This window comes from Coregonus lavaretus, assembly GCF_964263955.1.
Source record: "Coregonus lavaretus genome assembly, chromosome: 5".
Lineage (NCBI taxonomy): Eukaryota > Metazoa > Chordata > Actinopteri > Salmoniformes > Salmonidae > Coregonus > Coregonus lavaretus.
Window position 1 is genome coordinate 17,449,868 of NC_139992.1, and position 20,214 is coordinate 17,470,081.

Here is a 20,214-nt window from a genome sequence, read left to right on the forward strand (position 1 = left end):
CATATGATTAAAAACATCTTAAATTAACATTTTGTTTTTAATTTTCAATTTTAGTATACCTGTAATCTTTGCTCCATCTTTGGTCTCAGCTGATACGCCCACTCCATATTCATTTTCACCAGAGACTCTGAAGTAGTACACTCCTCCCTCCACCAGGTCTGTCACTTTGTAGGTCAGACGAGGGCAGGCATCTGTGAGTCTGGTCCATCCCTTTTTGCTTGCCTCACGAATATCAACAAGGTAGTTCTTTACAGCAGCGCCGCCTTCATTATCTGGGGTATCCCATGTAACTGTTGCAGAGCTCTTCGTGACATCCTTGACCCCAACATGAGATGGTGGGCCAGGAGAGTCAAGAACCCTGACATTTAATGTGCATGCGACTTTTCCAGCTATGTTTTGGAGAGTCACAGTATATTTTCCAGAGTCATCTCTTGTTGCTTGTTCCACTGTGATAGATGTGAATGTGTCAGTGGTATCAATACTGGCCCTCACTCTCAGGTCAACAGCAGCCTTGGTCCACATAACATTAGGAACAGGCTTACCTCTGAATGGCACAGTTAGGGTAAATGAACTGCCATCCTTTACAATGAGTGTTTTTCGCATCTCATTGCTGATATCAAATACTGGTTCCTCTTCTCTCTCCTTAGCTACCTGTGGATCCGTAGGGGGGCTTGGCTCACTGAGACCAATCTTGTTGATGGATTTGACAACGAATAGATATTCTGCTCCAGAAGTTAATCCAACGACGGTGAATTCAGTGTTTTTTGTGTTTGAAACACCGACACACCAGTCATCATCATATTCGTCTGTTCTCCTATATTCAACACAGTATCCTGTCACAGGAGCACCACCATCGAACAATGGCTTATTCCATGAAAGAGTAACAGTAGTCTTAGTTGAGTCAATAACTTTGGGTTTAGGTGGTGGAGATGGCAGAAATTGGGGATCCTCCGCCTTTGTTAGTTCGGTAGGAATACTTGGGAGACTCAAGCCTGCAGCATTTTCTGCATAGACTCTGTACTCATATTCAGCACCCTCACGGAGATTAGATGCCTTGACCCTGAGGTCATACACAGGCTTTTTGTTTACGCGTACCCAGCGCAATCCAATTTTCTCTCGTTTCTCAATAACATAGCCATAAATGCTGCTTCCTCCATCGGATTCAGGTCTTTCCCAGCAGATTGTCATTGCATCACTTGTGATACTGGTGATTTCAACATCTGTTGGTGCTGCAGGGACAGTGTATGCATTCTTGGCTCTGGTGGGCTCACTCTCTAGGGCTTCACCGTCTCCATATTTGTTCACTCCCCTTACTCTGAAGATGTATTCATTTCCTTTAAGCAGTTTGGTGACTTTACATGTTGTAGCCTTCATATCTCCATATACTAAAGTCCAGGCGAGACGGCTGGTTTCACGTTTCTCAACGATGTAGTGCATGATTTCTGCACCACCGTTTTCTTGAGGTGGTCCCCAGGTCAAAGTGCACTTCTCTGCTGTCAGACCAGTGACCGCCAACGGTCCAGAGGATGGTCCAGGGCGGTCAAGGACCTTACAGTTTACAGCCAAGGACCTTGTACCAGCAACGTTCTGTAGAGTTACAATGTACTGGCCAGTGTCTCTTCTGATAGTGTCTCTGACTATTAATGTGGTGGTGCTGTGTGTTGAAGTAATCTCCACTCTTGCCTTGGCATCAATTTCTTTACCATCCTTTGTCCATGCAATGACTGGACGTGGGCGCCCAGAAATATCTGCATCAATTCTCAAAATATCTCCAGCTTTGACAACTACTAATTGCCTAAACCTGTCTTCCAACTCAATGCGAGGTGAATCCACCTCATCCTTGACTGTGATGGCACCTGTGCCCAGTGATGGCTCACTGAGTAATCCAGCTGCATTCTTTGCAATAACATGGAAGTCATATTGTACGTCCTCCGTAAGGCCTGTAATGTCATAGTATGTGTCCTGGAGATTGGCAAAATTGCATTTCAGCCAACGGCCATCTGGAATCTCCCTGCGTTCAACAATGTAGCCAGTCAGCTTGGCTCCACCGTCATTCTCTGGCACCTGCCATGTAATGGAAACTGACGTTCTTGTGATGTCAATGACCTCAAGGTTAACAGGTGGATCACAAGGATCTCTTGCAGCTACAGGCTCAGAGGCTTTGGTGCAAGGTCCAATTCCAGCAATATTCTGAGCATAAACACGGAACTCATACAGCAAGCCTTCCTCAATGCCAATCACTTTGAATTCTGTTTCAGCAATGATACCTCTGTTGATCTTTGTCCAGAGAATACTGCTATGGTCTTTCATTTCCAGGTGATAACCGATGATTGGACTTCCACCGTCACTGGCTGGTTTACCCCATGCAACCAATATGCCAGACTTTGTAGCATGGGCAACATGGAGGGAAGTGGGAAGGCCAGGTGTCTCGAAGGGGTACTGTGCAACAATTGCTGCGGAGTCCACGGCATGGCTCTTACCGTAGCGGTTTTCAGCTGCAATACGGAACTGATATTCAGTGCCTTGTGTCAAGCGGGGAACTTTAATTGATGTTCTGGCAACTGTGGCTGAAACAATCTGCCATGTTGTAGTGGTGGTATCTCTCTTCTCCACAACATAGTTGTTGATTTGACATCCTCCATCATAGAGTGGGGCGTCCCAAGACAGTGAAATATTGTCAGCACTCACTTCATCTACTTTGATTGCACTTGGTGGGCCAGGTTTATCCAAGATGATAACAACTATTGTGGCTGATTTCTTGCCAACTGCATTGGTTAAAGTGATCTCATACTTCCCGAAGTCCTCCCTGGTTGCGTCTTTGATTGTAATTTTTGATGAATTCTTAGTTGTTTGAACATTCACCCTGGTTGTCTGCTTCAATACAGCCCCATCTTTTTTCCATGCAACCTCAGGTTCAGGTCTGCCTCTGAATGGAACATCAATCTTTAGATCGTCTCCTGCCTTGACACTGTATGTGTTGAACATCAGATCGATGATAGGTTCGATTGTAATGTCCTTTACTACGACAGGATCTGCCAGTGGCTTAGGTTCGCTCTTGCCTTTGTCATTGACAGCAGTAATCCTAAATGAATATTCCTCTCCAGTTGTGAGTCCACCAATAGTTGCTTCCAACGCTTTAATCTCAGTGCATACAGTCCATTTCTCATCACCCTTGGTTTGCATTTCTACTGTGTAGCTTGTGATTTTGCTACCACCATCATGATCAGGCTTTTCCCATGTGAGACTCACACTGTCGCGAGTAACATCTAAAACCGTAACTTTGCCAGGAGGCAAGGGGGCTTGGGATACCTTGATTGGTTCTGTTGTTTCTGCTGGCAAACCCACACCAAGCTCATTGACAGCTTTGACGCGGAAATAGTAAATTCCACCCTCTGTAAGGTCATCAATCTTCATGGAATTTCTTACACAGTTATTTGAAACACTTGTAAATGCCAGTCTTGTAGTATCTCTCTTTTCCACAATGTAATGTGTGACCTTAGCTCCACCGTCAATCATAGGAGGCTCCCAGGATAGTGATACAGAATCTCTCTTAATGTCCTTGACTTCAAAGTTCTCAGGGGCACTTGGTGAGTCCAACACTCTGACATTAATGAATGCCGATTTTTGACCGCTAAGGTTCTCAAGAGTCAACACATACTTGCCAGTGTCAAATCTGTTGACATTGTCGATGACAAGCATTGTGTAGGAGCTTGTGACCTCAATTTGGGCACGCTCAGTAAGAGGGCTGTCCATCTTGGACCACTTTACTTCAGGTTCAGGTCTTCCTTTGATTGTGACAAACAAACGCAGTGTTGCACTTGCTCGTACTTGGACCATTTTCCTAAGGTCTGAATCAAGTTCAATCTCAGGGGCCTCAAGTTTTTCAGATGCAACTACAGACCCTGGAACATCAACATGCTCACCAACTCCTTCAATGTTAATTGCACAGATGCGGAAATAGTATTCCGCATTTTCCCTCAGTTTTTTCACAGTGAAGTGTGTTGCTTGTACACCAGTTGGTGGTGTACAGGTTATCCATTCATCATCCCCTTCTTCTTTCATCTCAACAACATATCCTTTGATGGCTGCTCCACCATCATAGATGGGTCTTGCCCATGACAGGGACACAGTTGTGCTTGAGTGGTCTGTCACCTTAGGGTTGTTAGGAGGACCAGGTGGATATGTGGCATCACAGGCTTTGATGTATTCTGTTGGTGCACTTGGCACTCCCACACCAGCAGCATTTTCAGCAGATACTCTGAACTCAAAGGAATGTCCCTCGGTTAGTCCGGTGCATCTGAACCTGATGTCATTGAGTCTTTTCTTGTTGCATTTGGTCCATCTAATTCCCTCTTTATCTCTTTTCTCCAGGACATAGCCGTCAATGTCTGAGCCACCATTATCTTCTGGACGTTCCCATGTAAGGACCATTGAGTCCCTTGTAATAGCACTTGCTTCAGGTGTTGAGGGAGCGCTGGGTGTCACGAAAGGATTACGTGCAACAACTGGGTCTGATTCAAGAGGTTCACCAATGCCAAACTTATTCACCGCCGTAACTCTGAAGATGTACTCATTTCCAGGCAAGAGTTTAGTCACTTTGTAGCTTATAGCTTGGATTCTGGGTTCAACTACAGTCCATGACAGTCTGCTGGTTTCCCTCTTTTCAATGATATAATGAGAACAGCTGGCACCGCCATCATGCAATGGATGACTCCAGTGAAGATAGGCTTTCTCTGCAGTCACGCCAGTTATCTTCATTGGACCTTCGGGTGGACCAGGTCTATCAAGAACTTTCACGTTGACGGGAATAGATTTTGTTCCACCAACGTTGCTAAGACTCAGGACAAAGTGTCCACCATCTACTCTGATACATTCCTTGACTGTTAGAACAGTGCGTTGAATGGTGGTTTTGATCTCCATTCTTGGGGTAGTTTGGTCAATTTCTTTTCCATCTTTCAACCATGTGATTTCAGGAAGTGGTTTTCCCAAAATATCAGCTTCAATAACAAATGTTTCACCAGCATGGACGACAATACAGTCCTTGAACTTGGGATCCATTGATGCTGTTGGTGCTTCAATTTCATCTTTAGCAGTAATTGCTCCAGTGCTTTCAGATGGAGCACTGAAAATACCAGAAGCATTCTTTGCAATTACTCTAAACTCATACTCACACTCTTCAGTCAGACCTGAGATTGTAAATTGAGTCTCAATTACATTTGTGAAGCTAGCCTTCATCCAACGGCCATCAGGAAGCTTCTTCCTTTCAACAACATAGCCTGTGATCAGGCTACCACCATCATACTGAGGCCTTGTCCACGACAGTGTAACGTGGTTCCTGGTAATATCAATTGCCTCAGGGGTACCAGGTGGATCACATGGGTCTCTGGCGACACAAACATCAGAAATCTTGCTAGGTGGACTCATGCCAGCAATGTTCTCAGCGAAGACCTTGAATTCATACTCAATGCCCTCTTCAAGTTCATTTGTTTTGAATCGACAGTCAGGAATGAGCAGTTTGTTCAACTTAGTCCAGAGAATGCTGTTTTTCTCTTTGCGTTCAAGGTGGTAACCAAGGATTGGACTGCCTCCATCACTGGTTGGTACTTTCCATTCAACAACCATGTTGTCCTTAGTTACTGATGACACAAATGGAGTACCAGGTGCAAGAGGTTCACTGAAAGGATATTGTACAACAACAGCTGCTGAGTCCAATGACGGACTCTTTCCATATCTGTTTTCTGCAAACACCCTAAACTGGTATTCAGTACCGGTTTTCAGCTTGGTAACTTTGATAGTTGTTCTTGCAACGGTTGCAGACACACAGTGCCATGCTACGGTTGTTGTGTCACGCTTTTCCACAATGTAATTGTTTATTTGACATCCTCCTGTGTACGCAGGTGGTTCCCATGCGAGGTTTACATAATTGGAACTCACTTCCTCAATCTTTATAGGCCCTGTGACTGGGCCAGGTTTATCGAGGATGATCACTCCGATTTCTGCAACTTTTTCTCCTATACTGTTGGTAGCTGTGATTTTGTACTTGCCAGAATCCACTCTGGTTGCCTCTTTTATAGCAAGGATTGTTGATGATGCTGTTCTTGAAACATTCAACCTGGTTGTCTCTTTAATTGCCTTTCCATCCTTTGTCCATACCACATTTGGTGCTGGGCGTCCTCTCACTGGTATTTCCATCTTCAGATCTTCACTATGTTGGACACTAAAGGTGTTGAATGCCATTACAAAACTAGGTTCAATAGTCACATCTTTAGCTGTGACAGGCGCAGCTAATACCCTTGTGTCACTCTTTCCTTTGTCATTAAAGGCTGAAATTCTGAACTGGTATTCTTGACCTGCTGTTAGGCCTTCTACAGTTCCCTCACATGTCTTTGTGGTTGTGGATAGGATCCATTCTTCTGATCCTGCAGGCAGCATTTCTATGCAGTATCCCATTATCCTACTTCCACCGTCATGGTCTGGTTTTTCCCATGCCATTGAAGCGGTTGTCTTAGTAACCTCAGTCAATGTGACCTTTCCTACAGGCAGAGGGGCTTCTGATGTCTTCACTGGCTCAGCTGTTTCTGCTGCCAGGCCTACACCATATTCATTCTCAGCCATAACTCTGAAGTAATAAATTGCCCCCTCAATGAGATCTCCCACATGGAAACTGTTCCTTGTACACTTGTTTGAAATGTTGGAATAAGCTTTCCTGGTGGATTCACGCTTCTCAACAAAGTAATGCTTGACCCTCGCGCCTCCATCAATGAGTGGGGGCTCCCAAACGAGGTTGACAGAGTTTTTCTTAATATCTTTCACTGTGAAGTTTACGGGTGCTCCTGGTGTATCAAGTACTTTGACAGAAACAAATGCGGACTTGGAACCACTGCTGTTTTCCAGGGTCAGAGTGTACTTTCCAGCATCATTTCTGTCACAGATGTCTACTGACAGTTGAGTAAAATCGGCGCCTTTCTCAATTTGAGCTTTGTTAGTCAATTCACCCTCATCCTTTGACCAGCTTATTTCTGGAGTAGGACGTCCTTTGAATGGAATATTGATCCTCATGGATCCTCCAGCACGCACGACGACGCCTTTCCTTAGCTCTGAGTCCAGCTCTATCTCTGGGGCAAACATAGCATCTACCGGTTTTACGGTTCCTAGAATCTCAGCAGGTTCACCAATACCCAATTTATTGATGGCACATACTTGCACCTTATATTCTTGATGCTCGATAAGTTTGGTGATTTTGAAGGTAGTGGCATTCACTCCCGTTGGTGAAGTGCATAGGGTCCATTCATCCTCATCAGCTTTGCAGATCTCCACAGCATATCCCTGGATATTGACTCCACCATCGTAAATGGGTCTACTCCATGCGAGTGTAATGGAGTTCTTGGAAGTATCAACCACATGTGCATTAGTGGGAGGGCCAGGCTCAAATGTTGGATCACAGGCTTTGGTGTAAGGAGTTGGTTCAGTTGGTTGGCTGACTCCTGCAGCATTCTCAGCAGATAATCTGAATTCATATTCATGATCCTCTGTCAGGCCTGTCACTCTGAAGCGAAGGTCTGTGACTCTGCGTTTGTTGCATTTTGTCCATCTGATTCCAGCTCTATCTCTCTTCTCAACAATGTAACCAGCAATCTCACTTCCACCATCAACCTCTGGGCGAGTCCAGCACACAGTCATGGAATCCCTTGCGATATTGACTATTTCCAATTCTTGAGGTGGTCCAGGAGTAACAAATTGATTTCTCATTATAACTGGTGCTGATTCAAGAGGTTCACCAGTACCAAATTTGTTGACAGCCATAACACGGAAGATGTACTCATTTCCTTTCAGAAGCTTTGTGACTTTGAACATTGTAGCTCCACAATCGCTAGCAACCACAGTCCAAGCAAGACGGCTAGTTTCTCTCTTCTGAATGACGTAGTGGGAAATACTGCTGCCACCGTCAGCTCTTGGAGGAAGCCAGGACAGTGAGCATTTCTCGCATGTGACATTGCTGACAGTGAGGGGTCCCTGAGAGGGCCCAGGTCTGTCCAGTACTCTCACATTGAACGTTACAGTTTTAGCTCCAGCAACATTAGTTAGAAGCAAAGTATATTGTCCTCCATCCACTCTGATAGCATCTTTGACAACAAGCTTTGCTTGGAAATCTGAATTCATAATCTCAGCCCTTGCTGAATTCTCCACTAATGCTTCACTCTTGAACCATTGAGCTGTGGGAATTGGCTTTCCTTGTACAGCAGCCTCAAGTGTAAATGTTTCCCCAGCATTGATGATAACAACCTGGCTATACACTGAGTCAACTTCACATTTTGGTGGATCAACTTCATCCTTTGCTGTGATGGATCCGGTGCTCTCAGAGGGCTTGCTGATTGACCCAGCGGCATTCCTAGCTATGATTCTGAAGTCATATTTGCAGTCCTCAGTTAGACCAAGAACTGTGAATACGGTTTCAATGACATTTGTGAAACTTGCCTTCATCCACCTTCCCTCTGGGAGATTACGTTTCTCCACCACATAGCCTGTGATCAGACTGCCACCGTCATCCTGTGGTCTTGTCCACTTCAGTTTCACGGAGTGCCTGGTTACAATGATAGCCTCTGGGGTGCCTGGAGGATCACATGGGTCACGTGCCACATATCCCTCAGAGAGTTTGCTGCATGTGCCAATGCCAACGATATTCTCAGCAGACACTCTAAATTCATATTCAATCCCTTCCTCCAAAGGAGTAGATTTAAATCTACAGTCTTGGATGAGGGATTTATTGATCTTTGTCCAAAGGATACTGTTCTTTTCCTTTCTCTCAATGTGATAGCCAAAAATGGCACTGCCTCCATCTGAAAGTGGTTTGTGCCATTCCACAACCATATAATCCTTAGTGTATGAAGATACGTAAGGTGTTCCTGGTGGTCCTGGCTCCTTGAAGGGATACTGGGCAAGTACAGGCTCAGAATCAATAGCATAACTTTTGCCATATCTGTTTTCAGCACAGATCCTAAATTGGTATTCTGCACCTGTTTTTAGATTTGTCACTTTCAGGGTATTTCTTGCCACGGTGGCAGAGACTACTACCCAGTTGGTTGTGGTTGCATCTTTTTTCTGGACAACGTAATTTGAAATTGGGCAGCCACCAGTGTATGAGGGTGGTTCCCAGGAAAGTGTGATACTTTCAGCACTGATGTCATCGATCTTGATTGGGCCTGTTGGTGGGCCAGGTTTATCCAGTGTGATTACTTCAATGGTGGCATCTTTGGAGCCATGCATATTGGTAATATTAATACTATACAATCCACCATCATCTTTTGTTGCTTCTTTGATGGTTAGATGTGTATTGCGTGCACTGTCGACAACATTAACTCTTGTGGTCTGTTTCAGTGCAGCACCGTCCTTTGTCCATGTAATGACTGGTTTAGGATGTCCAGCAATGGGAACTTCAATCTTCAGATCATAACCGACCTGTACACTGTACTGTGTCAATTTAGGTCTTATGTCAGGTTCAATGACAAGTTCCTTTACTAATACTGGATTGGCCAGAAGTCTAGAGTCACTCTTTCCTTTGCTATTGGCAGCAATTACTCTGAATTGGTACTCCTCTCCTTGGGCTAAGCTAGTGACAGTAGTTTCAAGGTATTTACATTGAGCACATAATGTCCATTTGTCACTATCCTTGGCTTGCATTTCAATCTCATAATGGCTTATTCTGCTGCCTCCATCATGATCTGGTTTCTCCCACTTAAGCGAGACACTGTTACGTGTCACGTCCAGAACTGTTACTTTACCGGGAGGTTGAGGTACCTCTGAAATCTTTAGGGGTTCTGGGGTCTCTGCAGGTAAGCCAATGCCCCACTCGTTTTCAGCAAGAACCCTGAAGAAATAGATACTTCCCTCCACAAGTGGTTCAATCTTCCATGACATCTTGTGACATGTTGTGACAGGGGAATACACTTTCCTAGTGCTTTCTCGTTTTTCAACATGATATTGCTTAATTTTAGACCCACCATCCAAAATAGGTGGCTCCCAAGTAAGGGTGACTGAGTTCTTTGTTATCTCCTTGATAGCAAAATTTGCAGGCATACTAGGTGAATCAAGTACTCTGACACTGATGAAGACAGATTTAACTCCACTGGAATTCTCTGCAGTAACAGTGTACTTGCCAGTGTCAAATCTGTCAACGTTTTCAATCAGAAGTGAGGCGTAACTGCTTGTATTGTCTATCTGTGCTGTCTCCTTGAGTTCTCCATCAGCCTTTCCCCATTTCAGTTCAGGAGCCGGCCGTCCCCTAACAGGAACGAACAACCTAAGAGCGCTTCCAGCTCTGACATTAATCATCTTTCTCATGTCAGCGTCAAGCTCAAGATCTGGTGCTTCCAATTTCTCCTCTAGAATAACTGATCCAGGGACATCTGCATGCTCACCAACACCAACCTTGTTTATGGCACAGACTCTGAATTTATACTTGTGCTTCTCTAGGAGTTTTGTAACTGTAAATTTAGTGTTTATGATTCCAGCTGGTGGAGTGCACATTGTCCATTCATCAGATGCTCCTTCACAGGCCTCCACTAAGTATCCTTGAATCTCACAGCCACCATCATAGATAGGTTTGCCCCATGACAAGGACACAGATGTTCTTGTTGTGTCAGTCACTTTGGGATTATTTGGTGGACCTGATGTGAAGATAGCATCCAATGCTTTATAGTAAATAGTGGGTTCACTTGGTTTACCAACTCCAGCAGCATTCTCAGATGAAACTCGGAACTCATAGCTGTGGTTCTCAAGAAGACCTGCTACTCTGAAGCGCAGCTCACTCACTGTACGCTTATTGCATCTGGTCCAGCGCACACCTTCTTTATCACGCTTCTCAATGACAAATCCAGAAATGGCATTGCCACCATCGTTTTCAGGTCTTTCCCAGGTTACCACCATTGAATCTTTTGTGATGGTAGAGACTTCCACATCCGTTGGTGGATCAGGTGTCACAAATTGATTTCTGGAAATCATTGGCTCGGATTCAAGAGGCTCGCCAATTCCGTATTTGTTTACAGGAATCACTCGGAAGACATACTCATTTCCAGGAACAAGTTTTAAGATCTTCAGATTTAGAGTCTGCACTTTAGGTTCAACCAGAGTCCAAACCAATCTGCTAGTCTCTCTCTTCTCAACGATGTAATGAGAAACATCACTACCTCCGTCTTGTGCTGGTGGTCTCCAGGCAATACAAGCCTTTTCACTTGTGACTCCATAGATAGAAATTGGGCCTCCTGGTGGACCAGGTCTGTCCAACACTTTGACATTGATGTTCACTGCCTTCTCTCCACCTACATTTTTCAAAAGTAGGATATATTGGCCTCCATCAACACGGATTGCCTCCTTAACACTCAAAGATGCTTTAAAAGCAGTGTTCTTTATCTCAAGGCGTGCAGCATCTTTTATTTCTATGTTGTTCTTCATCCAATGGACTGAGGGCACAGGTTTTCCAAAAATATCTGCACAAAGGTTGAACGATTCACCAGCCATCAGAACAACTGTTGAAGAGTACTTTGAGTCGATCTCTATTTTGGGAGGATCAACTTCATCCTTTGCTGTAATAGACCCAGTGCTCTCGGATGGAAGACTGAAAACACCTGCTGCATTTCTTGCAATGACACGGAACTCATAGCACTGGTTTTCAACTAAGCCAGTCACAACAAATTGGGTCTCAATGACATTGGCGAAACTGGCCTTCATCCAGCGCCCTTCAGGCAGCTCTTTCTTCTCCACAATGTAGCCAGTGATTTTGCTACCTCCATCTAACTCTGGCTTAGTCCATTGGAGAGTGACAGCTCCTCTTGTGACAATGACAGCTTCAGGCTTGCCAGGACTGTCACAGGGATCTCTTGCTACACGGATTTCTGAACATTTGCTAGCTTTGCCAACCCCAACAATATTTTCAGCATAAACTCTGTACTCATATTCGATACCTTCGTCAAGACCACCGAGCTTGAACCTCGAGTCTGGGATCAGCTGTTTGTTTTGTTTCACCCAAAGGAGGCTGTTTCTCTCCTTACTCTCAAGGTGATATCCCAAAATCTTGCTCCCACCATCACTACCAGGCTTCTCCCATACAATAACCATGCTGTCCTTTGTAGATGATTGTATAACTGGGGTCCCTGGAGCGCTTGGGAGATTGAATGGATATTGAGCAACAATATTTTCTGATATAAGTACTGGACTCTTTCCATATCTGTTCTCAGCAGCGATCCTGAACTGATATTCATAGCCAGTCTTTAACCGAGCTGCTTTAATGGTGGTTCTTGCAACTGTTGCAGACACAATCTGCCAATTTGTGGAGGTAGTTTCCCTCTTTTCTACTACATAGTTGTTAATAGCACAACCACCCACATATGTAGGTGGGTTCCAGGACAGTACCACACTGTCAGAAGTGACTTCATCAAGGGTGATTGGGCCAGTCGGAGGACCAGGCTTATCAAGAACAACAACCCCAATGTCCACTGTTGCTTCACCAGCTGTGTTTACAAGTTTGATGGTGTACTTGCCCACGTCCTCCCTACTGGCTTCCTTGACCACAAGATACAAATGTTTATCAGTGGCATCAGCATTGACTCTGGTTGTTTCTTTGAGTGCGACACCATCCTTGAGCCAGGTCGCAACTGCTTTGGGACGAGCAGCATATGGCAAATCTATCTTAAGATCATCTCCTGCCAATACACTGAATGTGGTAAACAGCAGCTTGAATACTGGAGCAATGACAAGATCTTTGGCTACCACAGGTACACTAAGTAGACGAGGATCACTGGTTCCTTTTTCATTATGTGCTGACACACGGAACATATATTCTTCACCCTGTGTCAGTCCAAGAACAACAGCTTGTGTGATTTTTGCAACCGCACACTGGGTCCAAGTTTCACTGTCTTTGCCCTGCATTTCAACAATATATCCTGAGATTCTGCTTCCTCCATCGTGATCTGGTTTTTCCCAAGACAGAGAGACACTGGTGCCTGTAACATCAACAAGAGCTACTTTGCCTGGTGGAAGTGGCTTCTCGGATACTCTGACTGCCTCAGGAGTCTCTATTGGAAGGCCAATGCCAAATTCATTCTCAGCCAGAATTCTGAAGAAATATGTGTTTCCTTCCTCCAGGCCACCAATTTTCCAGCTAGATTTAACGCATTGAGCACAAACTGTGGAGTAAGCTTTTCTTGTTGATTCACGTTTCTCCACAACGTAGTTTCTAATTCTGGAGCCACCGTCAATAAGGGGTGTGTCCCACATGAGTGATACTGAGTCTCTGGTGACCTCCCTGATTATGAGGCTTTGTGGTGCCCCAGGTGTGTCCAGCACTCTGACATTCACATATGCTGTTTTGCTTCCTGAGGCGTTTTCCACTGTCAACATGTACTTTCCACTGTCAAATCTGTCAACATTTTCAACCATAAGAGCAGTAAATGATGATGTGGTGTCAATAGTTGCTCTCGTAACAGGCTCTCCATTTTCTCTGGACCACTTGACCTCAGGAGCTGGTCTTCCTTTAATAGGTACAAAGAGTCTCAATGTGCCGCAAGCTCTAATGCAGACAACCTTACGAAGCTCTGCACCAAGGTCAATTTCAGGAGGAAGCAGCCTATCCTCTGCAATTGGTGTGCCAGGCACTTTTGCTGGCTCTCCAACCCCTTCACAGTTAACTGCGCAAATGTTGATTTTATAATCTTGGTTTTCTACCAGGTTAGTGATGGTAAATGATGTACCAACTAATCCCTTCTTAGGGGTCCGAATTGTCCATTCATCTTCCTCAGGTAGACAGGTCTCCACAATGTATCCAATGATATCAGAACCACCATCGTATACAGGTTTGTTCCATGCAACTGTAATGGATGACTTGGTTGTGTCCAAGACTCTTTGATTTCCAGGTGGTCCAGGTTGGAAGATTGTATCTACTGCCTTGTAGAATTCACTTGAAGAACTTGGTGTGCCTAAACCAGCATTATTTTCTGCAATGATTCTGAATTCATATTCATGCCCTGGTGTGAGTCCAGATACTTTGTACCTCAGATCAGTTACAGTCCTCTTGTTGCATTTAACCCAGCGAAGACCAGTTTTGTCTCTCCTTTCAACAACATAGTTGAAAATGCCGCTTCCACCGTCGTGATCAGGGCGTTCCCAGCAAACAACCATGGTGTTCTTTGTGATGGTCGTCACCTCAGGTGTTGATGGAGCATCAGCTGGCACATATGGATTTGTAGACACCATTGGGTTGGACTCAAGGGGCTCTCCAGTTCCATACATGTTGACAGCCATAACTCTGAAGATATACTCATTACCCTTCAACAACTTGATAACCTTAAACCGGTTCACTTGTAAGTCTGATGCTACATTTGTCCAAGCAAGTCTACTTGTTTCACGTTTCTCAATGATGTAGTGTAGAATCTTTGCACCACCATCATGTGATGGTGGCAGCCATGACAGGATACATTTCTCAGCAGTGACGTCTGTTACAGCAAGTGGACCATCTGGAGGTCCAGGTCTATCAAGAACCTTAACATTGAAGGTATGCTTTGCAAAACCACCAGGATTGCTGGCAGTTAAAGTGAATGTGCCGCCGCACCTTCTTAGAGAATCTTTGTTGACTAAGGTTGTAGAAAAGTCATGAAGTTTGATTTCCAACTTTGCCGTATCTTCAAGTTCCTTCCCGTCTTTGGTCCATAGCAGTGTTGGGATTGGTCTGCCTGTTACGCTGGCAGCAAGTTTGAAGACATCTCCTGCTTTAACAACCACAGTACTATTATAGATTGTATCAACTTCAAGTTTAGGCTCCTCAATGTCATCTCTGCAAGTGATTTCCTCTGATGGTAGAGATGGCTTACTGAGAGCACCAGCTGAGTTTCTTGCCATAACATGGAACTCATAAGTAGCATCCTCTGTGAGCCCGCTAACAGTGAATGTTGTCTCAAGGATGTTGCTATAGTTGGCCTTAAGCCAGCGTCCATCTGGGAGTTCTCTCTTTTCTACTTGGTACCCAGTTATTGAGAATCCTCCATCACCTTCAGGTTTTGTCCACTGAAGAGTCACCTCATGTCTGGTTACATTCAATGCCACTGGTTGGCCAGGTGAGTCCACTGGATCCAAAGCAAAGGTAGTCTCAGAATGCTTGCTTGCCCTGCTCAAACCAGCCATGTTTTCAGCAATAACACGGTACTCATAGGCAATTCCATCCACCAAGCCTGTTGATTTGAACATGTTCCCTGCTACAAGTGCTTTGCTGATCTCCTGCCACAGGATACTGTTCTTCTCTTTCCTTTCAATGTGATATCCCAAAATGGGGCTTCCACCATCGGAAGCTGGTTCATCCCAGCTAATAGTCATAGAATCCTTGTTGAAGTGGACGATTTCAGGAATGCCTGGTTGTCCTGGCACATCGAATGGATAAGCAGCAACCACTTGTTCTGAGACTATACAGGGTCCAATGCCATACCTGTTCTGGGCTTTGACACGGAACTGATATGTGATTCCTGTTGTGAGACGAGCAGCTTTGAATGTCGTACGGATAACTGTTGCTGCTAATTCAACCCATGATGTGCCTGTGGTTTCTCTAGCTTCAACAATGTAATTGTTAATGGGTACACCACCATCATTCTCCGGACCTTCCCATGACATGAGAATGTAGTCACATGAAACTTCTTCAAGCTTAATTGGCCCAGTAGGAGGTCCTGGAATATCGTGGACTTCAACAGTAATTGTCTCTGTCGTTGTTCCAAGTATATTTTTGCCGGTCATTGAAAATGTACCACCATCGGTCCTTTTGATCTCATTGATGTGGAGAGTAGTTGAAGTTGCAGTAGTATCAGTGTTGATTCTCTGTGTCTGTTTAAGTGTGTCCTCTCCTCTCTTCCATGAAACTGTTGGCCTGGGGCGACCCAGAACAGGAATTTCAACCTTCACGTTATCACCAGCTTTAGCAATGACCAAGGACTGGTAGACTCCACGCAGGTCAAACGAAGGTGCTGCTGTTTGTTCTCTAATGATAGCAGGTCTGCTTTCACGTGGATCACTTCTGCCAGAGCTGTTTACTGCCATGATGCGGAACACATACTCCATATTTTCAATGAGATCTGTGGCTGTGTAGTCAAGAGCCTTTACAGTTGTCACATGGGTCCATGTCTCGGTGTCCTTCTTCTGTGCTTCAATAACGTATCCAGTAATCCTACTGCCGCCATCATGTTTTGGCTTCGTCCATGCAAGGCTTGCAGTGTCCGCTGATACATCAGTGACATACAGATTTTCAGGGGCAGTGGGTGCTTGGGATGCTCTGATTGTCTCAGGTGTCTCTGCTGGCTCGCCGACACCCAGTTCATTTTCAGCGGATACACGGAAGTAATATTCAGAGCCTTCATCCAAGTTGTCATACTTGAAGGAACATTTCTGCCAGGTTGTACTGATTACCGTGTAAGCCTTCCTTGTGGCTTCTCGCTTCTCAATGATGTAGTTAATGATCTTTGATCCACCATCAATAATGGGGATTTCCCACTGCATAGTGATGCTTGTTTTGGTGATTACACGTGGTATCAAGTTCACAGGTGGTCCTGGTGAATCCAGTACTCTGACATTAACAAATCCGTCTCTCTTACCAGCAACATTTTCTAATGACACCATGTATTTTCCGGCATCATATCTTGTGCAGTCAGGGATAACCAGGAGAGTATACGACTCTGTAGTATCAATGTGTTCACGGCCACCTTTTTTAAGAATGGCGGCATCTTTCATCCAGGTTACTTCAGGAACTGGACGTCCTTTAATTGGTACGAAGATACGAATGGATCCACGGACCCTGACAACAAGGGTTTTTCTATACTCAGCGTCAAGCTCATAGTCGGGAAGTGTCTCACGGTCCTCAAGTTCGACAATTTCTTCAACCTCTGCTGGTTCACCAATTCCCTCTGTATTCATGGCTCTGACTCTGAAATAGTAGTTCCCACCAGCCTTCAGGTCTGACACAACATATTCTGTAATTCTCAATCTTGTGACGTCTGTGACCCAATCGTCATGTCCTTCCTTCTTGTGCTCAACAATGTATCCGGCTACATCTAGGCCACCATCGTAATGGGGTTTACCCCAGTTGAATGTGGCTGTTGTCTTGGTGGTGTCAGTAATTCTTGGGTTGGAAGGAGGTCCTGGTGGATCTAAAAATAAGAAAAAGAAGACATATATCAAGACATATCACCTGGTATTATTATATAGATCTATTGGGTTTCACTTCATAATAACTTTAATCAATAAGCCGTTATAAATTATATACACTTCATATTTTTTATTTTTTATTTTACTTAACCTTCATTATTTACCAGGCAGGTCAATTAAGAACACATTCTTATTTACAATGACAGCCTGGAATAAATGATTTGTTTTGAAAATTACCCTTGTGTTTACTTACATACAATATCCTTTGTCATTACATGGGCAGATGGCTCACTGGGTTCCCCAAAGCCAGCTTTGTTCTCTGCAGTTACTCTGAATTCATATTGAACACCTTCCGTCAGTCCTTGTACTTTGCAACGTAGGTCAGAGACCGTTTTCTTCGATGCTCTCACCCATCTCATTCCTCTTCTCTCTTTCCTCTCAACCTGATAACCTCTAATATCACTTCCACCATCTTTAACTGGCCTCTTCCAGAAAATGGTGACAGCGTTCCTGCTGACATTGTCAATCTCTGGGACTCCAGGTGGGCCTGGGGGGCCTGGAGAAAAAGAGGAGCAGAATACATGAACAATGATGTGGAGATAATTACAGTACCGTCAATAGAATATTCTGAATATTCATGCAACTTACCAAAGCTGTCCACCATTTTGACTGGGCCGGATTGTGTCGCATCACCAATGCCATACTGGTTCACTGCAGACACACGGAAGATGTACTCATTGCCCTTGATCAGCTTGTTTGCAACAAATCTGCAATCAAATATATTTTCAGCAAGTTTGGTCCAGAGAAGACGGCTTGTTTCTCTCTTCTCCAGTGTGTAGGATTTGATTGCGCATCCACCATCCTCTTCTGGTGGCAACCATGTCAATGTGCACTTCTCAGCTGACACACTGCTAGCTTCAATGGGGCCTGGAGGTCCAGGGATATCAAGAACTTTGACCTTAACATGTTCTTCTCTGATACCGAAAGGATTACTGGCTGTAATTGTGTACTCTCCAGTGTTCTTCCTGCTGGCATATTTAATAGACAACGTTGAAGTAGTTGGAGTGCTTGTGATCTGGACAATATCTGAGGTCTTGAATTCTCTTCCTGCCTTGGACCACACAGCTGTAGGTGGAGGTTTGCCAAGGATCTTGGAAGCAGATACCACAATGGTGTCCCCAGCTCTGACAGAGACACCTTCCTTCATGTCTGGATCGATAGTGATGCTTGGTGGTTCTGTGAACAAATGAGAAAGATAAATTAGGCTACTGTCCATGTCCTAGTTTAGTATGTATTCTATTGGCTTTGTCTTGATGTAGAAAGAAACAAAAAAACTTACCATACTCATCTTTGCAGATAAGGGTATCAGTTTGCTCTGAAGGAACACTGATTGCGCCAGCTGCATTCTTTGCTCTGATTCTGAATTCCATGCTGCTGCCTTCCGTCAGGTCTGGCACGGTAAACGCAAGGCCTTGGACATTGATATGATTTGCTTTCATCCAGGTCTTTCCTGGCAATTCCAGTTTCTCAACCAGGTAGCCAGTCAGTTTGTGTCCACCATCGTACTTGGGTGCAGTCCACATAAGTGTTACAGTGCTTCTGGTTACATTGATGACATCAGGCTTACCAGGAGGATCTGTGGAGGAACAAAAAAGCCAGTAAGTTATCAAGATTAGTGTACATGTTGACGGAATTCATATGATATCAATAGGACAGAAAGAGGAAGACAATGAAACAAAACTTACCAATTGGATCAAGGGCGATGACTGGTTCTGTTGCCCTGCTTGGCCTTCCTAAACCGGCCGCATTCATTGCCATGACTCTGAATTCATACTCCAGGCCTTCAATCAGTCCAGTCACTCTGCAGTCCTTTATCCTAATAGGGGTCTTAGTGGCTCTCTTCCACATCAAGCTGTTCCTTTCTTTGTATTCGACATGATAGCCTGCAAAGATAATATTTTTCATATTTACCATTCAGCAAATGCTTTCCACAGTCAAATCAGGAATAGTAAATTGTCCATGTCAATTTTCCTTACAGTCCATGGAAAGTCTATGGATTACTAAAAAGACTGTTTGCATAATTACCAGTGATTGGTGAGCCTCCATTTTCTTTAGGATCAGTCCAATTCAAAATGGCCGACTCATGGCGAATGCTCACAATCTCTGGTGGTGCAGGTGCATCAGGCACATCTGGTGAAACAAGAATGTTTTGAGTGAAATTTTGAGTGAAATTATTGCCATATAGTACATCTATCAATCAATCATCAAACTATTGATGAATACAGATTTCTGAAGTTCTAATAACTCTTTATTTCAAACATTTTATTTTATATTTTCAATATATGACGAGAACTCACTGAATGGATGCTGAGCCACCACTGGGTCAGATTTGAGGCATTCTCCAACTCCATATTTATTTTCTGCGAACACTCTGAAGATGTATTCAGTACCATCATGGAGCCTGGTAACTCTCATGGTATTCTTCTGGATAGCAGATGCCACAGTTGCCCACTTGTTGGCTGTTGATTGCCGCTTCTCCAGAATGTAGTTGGATATTTCAGTGCCACCATCATCCTTTGGTGGACCCCAATCCAGAGTGATTCCATCGGCAGTGATTTCATCAAACTTGAATGGTCCTGTTGGGATTCCTGGTTTTCCAACCACCTTAATCTGGATCTTTGCTTCTTTGACTCCTGCAGCGTTTCTTAGCAGGATTGTGTAATTTTCCGCATCACCTCTCTGGCAATCACGGATGAGCAAAGTTGTCAAAGTAGGTGTATATTCAACTGACATTCTTCCACTGTCTCCCAGAGAAACATGTCCCTTCTTCCAGATGGCTGAAGGAGCTGGTTTACCAACAATAGGTACGTTGATACGGACTGTGCTTCCCTCCTTGGCAACATAGCACAGATCTGGGATGCCACTCAGGTCACAGTCAGGTGCAACTGCAAATTAGGAACACAATGCTTATTAATCTATGAACCAGATAATATTATAATAAGTGCAGAAATGAAATGCTAAAATAGAACACATTTATGCTAGAAC

General features: G+C 44.3%; 1 protein-coding gene across 1 annotated transcript in view; it reads right to left on the reverse strand.

Annotated features, from left to right (window-relative positions):
- LOC311128752 (titin-like) overlaps window positions 1-20,214 on the reverse strand; it is a gene marked incomplete at both ends in the record, with an annotated part of 197,807 nt that overhangs the window by 25,887 nt on the left and 151,706 nt on the right. Inside the window, 7 exon segments of the mRNA XM_084161001.1 lie at window positions 60-17,171; window positions 17,423-17,725; window positions 17,818-18,405; window positions 18,509-18,805; window positions 18,915-19,112; window positions 19,255-19,359; window positions 19,527-20,114. Coding sequence (XP_084017127.1) covers window positions 60-17,171; window positions 17,423-17,725; window positions 17,818-18,405; window positions 18,509-18,805; window positions 18,915-19,112; window positions 19,255-19,359; window positions 19,527-20,114 — 19,191 coding nt within the window.